General features: G+C 44.4%; 1 protein-coding gene across 1 annotated transcript in view; it reads right to left on the minus strand.

The window, feature by feature from the left end:
* The window catches only part of notch3 (notch receptor 3), a 30,295-nt gene extending 18,073 nt beyond the window's left edge, over positions 1-12,222 (minus strand). The window contains exons 1-2 of the mRNA XM_030057413.1: positions 11,924-12,222; positions 10,554-10,626 (exon numbers count right to left, since the gene is read on the minus strand). Of these exons, the coding sequence (XP_029913273.1) occupies positions 10,554-10,626; positions 11,924-11,984 (134 nt within the window). The 5' untranslated portion in view covers positions 11,985-12,222. The remainder of the gene's footprint in view (positions 1-10,553; positions 10,627-11,923) is intronic.
* Between the last annotated feature and the right edge of the window lie 342 nt (positions 12,223-12,564).

The raw sequence follows: 12,564 nt of genomic DNA on the forward strand, positions 1-12,564 counted from the left end.
TTTCCTTCATGTTCTGGGTTTTGGCAACCAGTGCTCCATGACACCTTGGCAAGGCCTGCTGCCTGACTCACAGCCTGGCAGGACTAAGGCCTGGGTGGGTTCGCGTTAACCTCAGTTCCCTCATAAATACCATTAATGCAATAGGTTTGTCCATGGAATAAGACACACACACACACACACACACACACACACGCACACACAAACTTTCATTATTTGCAGACAGATGGGGGCAATATCTCTTTGTGTTGCAGGTTGCACAAGACATTCACTGTATTTCCTTCTCCTTGTGTCATTTCCAGCTGGAAAGCCTCACTCACTCCATGTCAGCTAACATTCCTCCACTATTACAGTTTTTCTGCACTTCAGCTCTTATTTCTGTCCATATGTATTAAAAGGAACACACCCAGCAACAGTGGAATGGAAATCTTACAATTGCCAACAATGTCTGAATTAGCAGTCTATGAGAAAAATGGGGACTGCAAACAGCACACATTAACCCATGGCAGAAGCAGCTGTGGTACAGAGTAAACACTGGGTGAGACCTAATAAGGCATTTCCTTCTCCTGGTCATTGTATTCTGATTGTGCACTTCATTATCCTGTTGAAACACTGAGCCTGACCTAAAAGTGCTCCTGTTTTGAGACACATGAGTAATAAACACATTAACAAAGTTTCCTACAGCTCTCTCCAAAAACATCCTTGGAGAGCTTAGCCATATTTTGGATCAGGGGCTGTTAAGGTGGCTAGTATGAACTGGTAACCCTACACCTACACTGGGAGCCCCTGCCTGGGGACAGGTCCCCTCTTCAAACAGGCTGTTTGATGCTGATGACAGGGCAGTGATGGCGGGTTTCGGCCCGCCCTTAGGCTCTGTCCTCTCTTTCACCGTAGAGGAGCCCCTGGACAAGATCGACAATGGGTTTTCCTCAAACTCTTTTACGGAAGCACCAACATAACACTGGTGTAAGCTCATATTTTATTGTGTTTAGGTGAAATAAAAATAAAAATTAAAATAGTGGAGGCTGAGGCTACCCCAGGTAGGGACTGAGCAGCAGGATGCCCTGATCCAGATCTGGCTCAGCACTGATCGCTTGCTTTATTGTTGGCTGCTCTGCTCTGGTTCAGAAAAACTGGAGACCATTCAGATTTCTTTTCCTTTTTTCAGCCTTACAAAAGACAATGGAGAAATAGAGGAGCCACAGGGCTCAGCATTGAAGAGCCAGACACACAGGCATAGCCACAAAAATTTGCAGGCACACTCATGGAAACTAAATCCAGAAAAAAAATAGGCAAATGTCTCCAAACAAATTTGTGTGTAAATATAACCAAGCATTAGTATTAGATTTTCAAAAGGACACCACTATAGGTGCTAATTTTCCCATGGTGTATGTTACAGTAGTACAGTACACTGAGGCTTGGTATCAATGATAAAATGAGGCAGCACTGGTGTACACATATTGAGAGCGTTGGCTGAGTTACTACAGCTACTCTTCAGTCTCCTAAAGCCCCCTTTAAAGTATGGCTGCCCCCCCCCACTCCTCCTCCGCCAGCCCCCCCCCCCACACACACATGCTGAGAGGTCATATGTCAGAGGTCCCCCGTCTGATTGTGATGATAATGTCAGTCAGGGTGCAGAGAGAGAGGAGGGGGTGGTGTGTTGGAGAGAGAATGTCTTTGGAGGGTGGGGCCGATGGAGAAGGAGGAAGAGGAGGAGGGAGTGGTCTGGTGCAGAGAGAATGTCATGTCATATTTCCTGTAATCCCTCGTCTCCTGCTCTGAAAACACTGCACTCACTCCGAATCCCCGATCCCTGTTGCCCTGGCAACCTCACAGACGAACGAGCAAGCCTGACACCCTACCAATCACTTCCCCCCACCGTTGGTCCCCTTGGCTATTTGTCATGGCTTGGCTGGGTTTATTTAGAGGCAAATTAACTATGTCTGGAATCTAGGGTGTCACTAAAAAAAATGAAACACAGAGTTGTGGCACAAAGAGTGCTTTGGAGGGACTGGGGAAGAAAGTTGCTTGGAAGGCTGAAAAATACAGTGCATACTGACAGTCACACTCTTCTGCAGCCATTCTGTACTGTGGGCATTTGACTGGTGAAGAAAGCCCAAAGAGCTATAATCTTTACAGCGTGCTGTTCTCATCCAAGGAGGCAGAGAATACAGGTCCTTCTAGGAAAGCGTTGTGTGTTCATAAGCAAGTGTTAGAGCTGAAGTGAAAAAGACTAAATGAATCTAAAACAGTAATATTAAATAAAGTTCCATTGACAATTCAGGAATACGAACTCAGGTAAATGGAAAAAGTGTGATTGAACTGTGACAATTAAATGTGTTGGTGTTTTGTGTGTGTGTGTGTGTTAATGTGTGGGTGTGTGAGAACGGCCGTAGTAGGAATGCTGGAGAAATTATTTGTCCTCCTTTACAAATGCACACTGAGTTGTGCAGCCAAAACACACATTCTTTTGTCTAGACCTGAGTCACTGCCAACATCCTACTCCCATAACACAAAAGTCGGAGAGCTATCAGTGGGGAGATTGTGAGAGACGCGCAACTTTGTCCTGGTGCACCTCAGCGCTGCCTTATCAGCCTCTTTACAACCTTGTGGATTCCACTACTTCTGGGAATGGCGGAGCAGAAACCGTACCTTCGCTTGGGCCCAGCCTTATTTGTGGTGAACGAGAAGGGCAGGTGCAGGCTGTTGTTGTGCAACGGACCCCTGAGTCACATTCAGTAAAAGTTGACTTCTGACCTTTTAGGAAGAGAGTGCGCCAGATGAGGCAGAGGTCTGTGAGTGCAGCGGAGGGATGGCTACAGCGGGTAATCTCTTCACGTCACAACACGTATGAGGGCTCGCACCAGCTGCAGCTCCGGCACCATGCATCTGTCCACATCTGTCAACGCAACTCTGGCTGTCTGGCATTCGCCTGCTCTGCCAGACTATAAGCAAGAACAACTGCGCTATTCTGCCCATGGGACTAGGAGACACCAACACACACTACACATGGGCCATTAAACACACTCAAGAGCTGTGGACATCCTTCTCAAACACATGCATTGAGAGTTATTCTTTACACACACTCTAAAGTGTTAAGCAAAAGCACCACAGCAACAAGGCAAAGCAAACACATGCAGAAATCACTACACGCCCAAACACAAGTAGAAAACTTACAACCAGCCTTAGCTTCTGGGGAACAGTAGTGTAGAACAGTACTGTGAACCCATTAAAGAGGTGGGGATCCACTGAGGAAATTGTAAAACAATGGAGAATGAGAGTGCAATACTAAACATTTAGTGAAGAACAGTTTTACCTCATAAACCTTGTTTGTTATACCAAGTAAATGCTATTCTGGTATTTATCATATTTTGTATGAAGTGTGATCTGCTCCTGAAAAAAAAAAAACTTTTTGATTTATGTGAGTGAGTCCTGGCACCTATGCTTGTGTAACACAATGCCACTTTTCTTATTCTCCGGGTCATTGTGGCAGGTAACCTGAGCTCATCCTCTCTACACAATGGCAGCTACTCTGCCAGAGGTCAGAGGGCAGCTCACCTGTGAACAAAGAGGCTGTAATCTCTGACACGGTTCATACACACAGTCATGGTCCACAAAACAGTATTGAGGAGTCCTCCTTTCTCAGAGGGCTTCCCAATCCCTCAGCACTGAGGGCCACTTCCCAGACAAATAAAGAAAAGAAACAACAACACAGCAAGACAAACATCTACCATCCTCTGATTCAGAATGAGAATTCAAACCCTGCATATCAAGAAAAGAGCTAATGGAAGTTTGATGGATTGTTTTGATCCTGGGGGTGCTAAGAAGAAATGCTGAAAGGTTTGGGAAACTGACGAGACTGTTTCTCTGAGGCAGAGTGTCTCTTGCTCACAGCACAGCTTCCTTCCTACCCCTCCTCCTCCTCCACCAGCAAGCAGGAACCAGCTCTAATCTTTTGTGAGAGTCCATACTGACACCACACTGCCAACAAGAGCCCATCCCCACCCCCAAACCCCCAACAGCCTCTCTTCTGCTCTGCTCTCCTCTCCTCATCTTGGCTCTCCCCTTTCTCAGCGAAGAGCCAGATTGGGGGTTGGGGAGCGTTTTGTGGCCCAAATAAAAGAGCTAAAGTAGTCAGAACCCCTTTGTGTGAAGGTGGGGGGGAGGGAGCAGTGACCCAAACAGCCAGTCTTTCAGGCCTGGGCTTATACGGACCAACAGGCCTGGGCTGTAGCCTGGCAACAGTAACCCATGGTGAGTGAGAGAGAGCGAGAGAAAGAGGAGAGGGGGGTGCTGGGAGACAGGGTTCCATGAGGACAGTTGGAACACTTCAGAGGACTGATCCCCTACATATGCAGGTAGCACTGGGCACAGTGTGGGACTAATTCAATCTGATAATTGAGTATGATCACTTCTAAAAGGATGCGTGTTTCACAGTTTAAAGTCCAAAGTTTAATTCAACAATGGTGCTTAGGCACACAATGGAGGTATTGAAATCTCCAGAGGGAGGTTTCTAGTGCAACCCCCCCAAAATCCCAGTGCATGAATATTAAACATGTGAACATCAAGACAGTTAACCTTCTCTTAAAGAAAGCCAGATATGAATCTGACTAAAAGGCCACGAAGATCGTCAGCGTGCCTTTTTGCCTTCAAAAGCCTGAATACTGCTCTGTAGGAATAACTCTGCACAACAAATGCTAGCATTTCCCTGGCTATGAGGATGGTACAGAATTGTTGCACCTAGATGAGAAAAAGTCAGACAGCTAAGCACACAATGAAGGAATACTTCAGTGAAAAGTAGCTAAACAACAGCTTACAGGTTTCACATTTTTCACTTCACACATTATCTGAACAAATGTTCCTAAAATGTTAGATATATGGAAAAATACTCCCTGACATTTTTGCAATAGCAATGCATTTGCCCATAACCACACTGCATGAATCCCAGGGTCGAGGTCTTTCAAAGCATTCTTCACTGAACTCAACCACAAAAACCCCACCCCACCACCTAAACTGAACCAGACTTTTGGAAAACTTTGAAATCTAAATTGAAAAGAAGGGCCTTTTTCCCAAACATGAAACTTCCACTCCAAAGCCTTTCTGCAATAGCAAAACAATTACACTGATTTGACAGCAGACATCCGAGGGTTTTTTTGCACTTAACACTGACTACACAATGAACGCAGAGTGAGTGGAACTGGAGCTACATCTGAAATACCAAACTCACAACTTTAATAATGTTGACAGAAATTGTCACACAGATTGACTCTGAGGCCAGCACAAACTCTCATGTGAGTCCACAGTCCTGAAAGAATGAGGTTTGTTTACAGGGCACTGGCACTGTTCCACAGAGATAAGCTAAGGAGAAAGCTAGGAAAACTGCCAGAGAATGTCCATTATCTCAACCACTGTCACCCGTAAAGTACTGGAGAAGTTTAAGATGAAGGGTGCGGCCCTCTCATATCTGCTCAAACATTTTAAAAACACCAAAACAAATAGGCCCAATATGGGAATTTAGTGTTTTTTTCCATGTGACAAAGTGTTATTTCCCATCTCAGTGCCTTCACTAAATATCACAGTAGAAGGTGGTGAAGGCTGGCAAAATATTGCCTGGTTGAAATCAACCCATTTGCAGACAGTATGCTTGGCGGAAAAAAATGCACGTATTTTCCTACAGCAGAGATGAACCAATCCCGTCCTCTTCTAAAGGGAGGGAGAGATGAGGTATATTTTGCGGCGTTGTGGGGGCCGACCTCCGTTATTCTAATTAGGTCTGTGTGCATGTCTCTTTAGAAGTCATCTCCTCCCGGATGAGGAGAAACTGCCAGGGGATGAGACTTCAGAGGCAGGCTTATCCTTACATAAGCTTGTGGTTCAGACATTCATAGACTCCAAAAAACTAATAATACACAAATCACAGTTGGGCCTTCCTCTGCCGGGAACACAATAATGGAAAATCATCCATTAGTTAACAAGGTTGGGTGTGTGTGTGAGTGCACAAGCACGCATGCACTTCCACACAGACTTTTGATGAAATATGAATGCTAAAGTAATAAATGATGAGGGCAACTGAATCACAGTAGCAATATAGCCATGTGGTCAGAAACGGAAGAGGAAATAAAGTGAGGCAAAGCATGAGAATATTGAGAAGCACGTAGACCACCTGGTGCACTGAGTAAGCTTCTTAAGCTACACAGACAGGATGTGCGTCGCAGGGAGGTCAGAAGGCACCACTTCCTGTGCTAGGGCCTGGGAACCATAGCACCCAGTCTCCAGTCATGACCCAGGGAGAAGAGGGGACAACAAACCTCCTCCTCCTCCTCCCTATGATAGTTTAAGCCTCTCGTCAGATAGTGTTCATCTCATCAAAAGTCCACCCCCCCTTCACAAAAATGAATTTGAACTTACAGCATTAACAATACATCAGTTTTCCTTCTGGATAGTGACTTGACAGATTGCTCCATCTGCCTGTCAGGACAGCATGAGTGATAAGGGTTAGATGTTGCCTCACAAAATGGCAAAGTAACTAATTGTAAATCAAACAAGTCATTCCAAGCATCCCACTTTCAATGAGTTTAGGCTGACGGCATTGTTTGAAGCATTCCTGAGAGGGCTGCCTGGGTGAATGGATAGGAGGTGAGGACAATAACCTGAAAGCAACAGAGGGACAGGAGGAATCTTACTAAGCATTCCTTCCTTATCCACCATAAAGATGCCAAAGAAAACACTATCCCTGAGGTGCTCTGAGCCAAGCCAACATTATAATCTATGTCTCTTTGCTATGGTCTGTCAGTAAATATGTGCCTTGGAATGCATGTTTTTTTCTCAGTCTGAGGTGAAGCGTATTCCTCAGCGATGCACTGGAGCACATTTTCATGTGTCTTTGATAAAAGAGTAAATTCAATTGTAGGTGCTGCTGCCTTTTCCATTAGGAAACTTTTCTCCCTCTGATAAGATAACTGAACTCTTCCTCATCTCTGGTGTTCAGGAGAGAAAAAAAAAAGACAAACACAAATATATCTCCTCTTCCCGAAATACATTCACAGGTCTTGCTATTTTCCAATGGTGAAATGATGGAAGCAGACACAAACACTAACCCTTCACTAAGGGACAACACTTTACTTTGGCTGAAGTGTCTGCTCCCTATCAAACTCAAAGCAATCCTCCTTCATCATGTCATAAGAGGCTGGGAGTTACCATGGGGTCATTAAAACACAACAGTCATGATTTATGTGCCAACTCCGCTACTGGGGTCAAGGCCAAGACATTAATAATATACAGAGGACCACTGTATCCATCCACAGGCCTCACACAGTGGAGAAGCCTTGCATTCATTTCCATTCAGCATAGAGGATCTGAGAGGAAGAGCCAGTCGTAATCTGTGATCTGCCACTGTGTTGGAGAGATAGAGGCAGAGGATGAGCCGCCAGAGCCGGACGACACACAGAGACAAAGAGCAGTCTCGGTCGCTGCTGCACTGTGAGAGAGGGAACATGTGCTGGGGGGACTGAGAGCTACTGACTCCATTCCTCCACGAGCTTGTCTCTCGCAGCATGGGGGCAGCAGACTGCTCAATGGCAGCACCTGGCCCTACGCTTCCCCTTTGTCAAGATCTGACTTCACTGGATTACCATCACAACATCCACCAGCTGTCCTCTACGCAACGACCCCCCTTCCTCCCGCCCGGCCCCTTTCTACCCCTTCCCCATCCCCAACCCGATCCTTCCAGCTGGATCGTCTCTGAATGACACCCTCTCAATCTGCCTAATTATCTCCCCTCTGGCCTCGTCACTGTGGCCCTCTCCAGGGCGGCACATTCCACACTCAGGGCGGAGCTGAGGGGCCCATGGCTCTTCAACTGGACTTCCTGACTGCTCACCTAGAGGACAGTACTCTCAGCCCTTCACTGTCAAGTGCAAAGCTCTGCCACTGGCCTTTAATAGTCTGTGACACAGTGGGAGAGAAAAAAAATCTGACAGACGACAACTTGTTAAAAATTCAGAATTGTATTTTATGAGAGAGCAGCAAAAATGAGGTTGAAACCTTGAATTCAGGAGAAGTGTAAGTATCATGGCTTCACGCCATATTCAGGAGCTAAAGCATCAATATTCACACTTTGCCTTGGACAGCTGCATCCATGGCCACTGTAACAAGTAACAGGATTTCACAAGGTTATGAAAAGCACTTGTCTGTTCACCGGACATTTCACCTGTGTGTCACCCTCATAACACTCTTCTGTCCTGTGTTGTTCGGTGCAACAGGTTATTACTGACGATTACTCCTGTAATCCCCTATCAGATACTCTGGCATGGGACCTCTACTCAGCTAGAATCAGAGACCCATAAACACAATGGAGGGGCCAGATGTGACACAGACAAAGACAACATTTTTGGCAAGCTTTGCCATGCTCAAGGTATAGCATAGTATTATTTTCATGTTTGCCCACAAGACAGAGGATACATTGGTATCTGGGACAGAGACAATGACTACTGCCATACACATAATATTACTGTCATCTGAGAGTCTACTGCCGCAAGAAAAATAAAATAACATCCTGGTTGCACAATTTCAAATTAGAGACACAGGAACACTCTCTCTCTCACTGACTAATATAAACAGTGATTTTTCAAGTAAAATATCAAGTATTCCACTTGTTTTGCAAATTCTCTTCCAATGCCAATACCTGCATCGATATCTACATTTTGTTTTGCTCTTTCCACTCCATATCAGCCTCACTTTGCTGTGCCCTTTCTTCTTTGTCCCTCTACGCCCTGTCCTGATGGTGCCAGGTTACATCCAGGTATCTGGTGGAAGAAAGGATCTTTTCTGCTGTTTTGGATCTCCTGTTTCCCTCGGCTCCCAGGGGAAGGGGCGGGGTGGCTCCACCACTCACCTCTGTCTAGGACTGGTCTGACCACTCTCATGTGGCCACGCTCCGCTCCACTGCCCTGCCCTGCCATGGTACTGTTTCCACAGTGTGTGGTATGACATTTGGTATCCTCTTTCCTTTGGAAATACTTTCCTTTCGCACTTTAGTGCTTGTTCTGGACATTGAACCAGCAATGTTTACACATGCATAGCTCGCACACCCCCAACATACATGTATACAATGCAGAGGAACACAAACAATTTTTCCCAAAGGCAAACACTAACTCAGTGACATGACAACATTAAATCTGGAGATCAATTCACATGTTCTATTCATGTTCAAGAGTTTTTTTTTTTTGTTTCAATGTTCCCTGATATAATCACAACTGTTTAAGGAGAGTGTGGTTCTGTGATACTAAATGGTTTGCTCAGGAAAATGCAGTTGAGGAAGTGGCTAAAAAAATATGGCCTTAAGCCATAAAATTATACATTTACTCAGTTAATGACACTTGCTGGTTTTGGCTCCAGCTAATGATTGAAGAATATAGGGAATTGTGGGTGGTAGTTACTAGTTCCACATGCGGTCGAGTTACACATTGGCTAGTGTATTGGCAGTATAGTTGTTTATATTTTACAGCACTGCGCAGCTACTTTGTTCAGACAAGATATATATATGTGTGTGTGTGTGTGTAAAAAGTGCTGTAAAATAACTATAACTACACTGCCAAAATTTAAAAAATTTCAAAATGTACTTGTTCCCAGTGCATTCATAGTATTGGCCCAACTATGACCTCTGCAGTAGAGTTAACAAACTCCAATAAAGCAATAAATTTACAATTTTGGAGGGAAGCAGCTGGCAAACAACCAGTTATTGTTCTATCAATGACTGTAACTCCTCCATCTGAAACACTCAAGCATGTTTTCTGGCAAAAGGGTTTAAAAAGGACAAATGACCCTCAGGCAACCCACTGTAGGCTATTTAGCTTGACTATTGTATTCATCCCCTCATGACACACACACACACACACACACCCTCCCCCTCCCCAATTTGAAAAACAAAGACCTTATCACTTTGAAAAGATGTGAGAGCTTCAGAAATGCCTAAAGCAAGCGGGAAACTAAGATGCCTGATTTTTAAAAACTAAAGATAAATGTATTGTCTTTCCTTGGAAAAACAAAAGTATGTTCTAGAGCCAGGACTTATATCAAATCTTGGAAACGTTCGGGTGGCAACACAGGAAAAAAAAGTTGTACACAGCGGGAAAAGCTTTAGTCATGCTATGAGCAGCTTAATACTGTGATTTATGTCTGACAAAGCTCTTCAACAGGTGCAGGAGATGAGAGCTGCAGCCAAACATGTTGAGGCTGGCTGGTGCTTATTTGTGAGGGCCTAATCAATTGGTCCCATCTTTCAACACTTGTGAGTGACTACACTGTAAATTAGCAATAGGATATAAGGCATAGACCTATTGGCTTTGTTGTCATAAATGAGTATTTCTCTGAAAACCCATCTACCCTACCCTGTTTTGAAGGGAGAAAAAAAAACAGCTTGTGTCAATCGATTTGCATACAAGTGCTACGCCTTCAGGTCTTGATATGAATGTATTTCCTGCATTGTGTTTATGAAGAATCAAGACAGGGGAAAGCCACAGGCGTTATTTGTAGACATCTTCACACAATCCACTTACATGCATCGGGATGATGAATCTATGCATGTTCCTCCATTTTCACAAGGTCTGTATTTATCCACGCAACGGAATCCTGTGGAAGTTGGAGAAATCAATTAGGGTAAACCAGAAGTTAACTTTAATTGCCATCTTACCTGATGTCGTCCAGTGTAACGCAGCGAAAAAGAGCACATAATGAACGATCACAGTAACTCTCTTAACTGTAGCCATATTAACCACCTCAAGGAATATCACAGGGATACAAAAAAGGATAGAAAACAGAATAAAGTCCCCCCAAACTCACTACTGAGCACCACTGACACGCTGCAAGCCCATGTAGGAATAGTGATTCCAACATATTTTATCCTCTGATTTCAGCCACGTATTTGGCAGATGGTATCTTGCAGACACACCCGCATGTATAGCCTATTTATAAAATTTAACAAGATTTGGTTTTTTTTTGGCGAGACAAATTTAAAAACACTTCCTTTAATGTGCGCTGCTATGCTGATATATTTTGAAAAACACTGAAAACATGAAGAACTTGTGTGGTATGTAAGTTTGCAAATAAAGTAGTTTGCAAATATTCCGACACTAACTAGCCCGTCTACTTCTAGGGGGGAGAAATCAGTTGATTAAAGCTCTTTGTTCTCGAAATGAGGAGCAACCCCTGGCTCATCACCCCCTTCATCACTTTACACTAGTTCGCACCCTCTCCCCACATATCACTGAGGGACATTACAGAGGATTTTAAGGCCAAAATGTCCTCCACAAACATACATTTCGGTTATGCAGATGCTTTTCTGAGAACAGGCCTGCAGTTGTAATTGGGAGTAAAAACAAAAGTGTTTTTTTTTTTTTTTTTTTTTTTCTGTGCGCTTGGTTTTGTTAAGTTGGAGGTACAGCAGCACTCCCACGGTGCTATCAGCCTTTGAGAAGTCCACCCACAGAGGAATCCCAAATATCGCAGATGAGATGCAGTCTGCAAAGCAAGCTCTATTTTCCCTTACGCACTTTAATTCAATGCAAAACCTGTATGCAATATACTAGCACGTGAGGCATGAAGGCATTCAAACTTCTTCAGCGTCTGTTCCCACTACCATCTGCGGCTCAAAGTTATTTCAGTCGGATTTGTTAATGTTCTGTGGACTGTACTTTGATATCAACAGGTGAAATGAAGATAAGTAGCTCGAACGCATGAAAATAAAACAAAAACAGAGGTGACAAAAACAGAATCCGTTTTTTCGCAGACGAGCGTGTCAACATGCGCACCGGTAAGTAATCAAGGATGGCAACAACGTTACTTGATATTGGTGCACTGTCCGGACAAGTCCAATCTGGTAAAAACAGCAATTGTGCGCCACCAAAGTTAATTGATAAATTGGACTCACCTTCACAATTATGAATAAACAATAAAAATGAAAAGATTATCCATGGAATATTCCCTTCCATTTCGGTGGAAAACTTTCCAGCGCTTCAAGATGTTATTAGCAGAAATACATCCTTTAGAAGTTCGGATAAAGACAAAAGTTCCAAGATCGATGGGGAAACTTTCATAAAGTTTGTTTATGACAAAACTCCAGTCAAAAAACAGACAGCCGGAAAGTGTAGCGTAAAGTCCCAATCCCGTATTATCCCTCGCAGCTCGGCCACGGCTGCTGTGTGTCTCCGTAAACCTCCCGAAACTTTTGGAAAACTTTTCTTTCCCCCAGCCTCAGCCCCTGGTCCGAGGTGTATTACTCCGCCTCCGCCTCTCTCTCTCTCTCTCTCTCTCTCTCTCTCTCTCTCTCTCTCTCTCTCTCTCTCTCTCTCTCTCTCTCTCTCTCCAGCTACTCCTCCGCCCCACAAGACAAATAGTCCAGTACTCCCTGGTTGGTGACTGCTGTGTAAAGTGCAGAGTTTCCCTAAAGCGGGGCCTGCAGGGACCCTCACCCCCTTTATTTCACTCCCTGAAGACTCGCCCAATGAGAGATGTGTATGAGGATGACTATCATGATAAGACCCTTCCCATCTTCAGTACAGACAGTTGTGC

This window comes from Myripristis murdjan, chromosome 8 (assembly GCF_902150065.1).
Source record: "Myripristis murdjan chromosome 8, fMyrMur1.1, whole genome shotgun sequence".
In the NCBI taxonomy this organism is placed as follows: domain Eukaryota; kingdom Metazoa; phylum Chordata; class Actinopteri; order Holocentriformes; family Holocentridae; genus Myripristis; species Myripristis murdjan.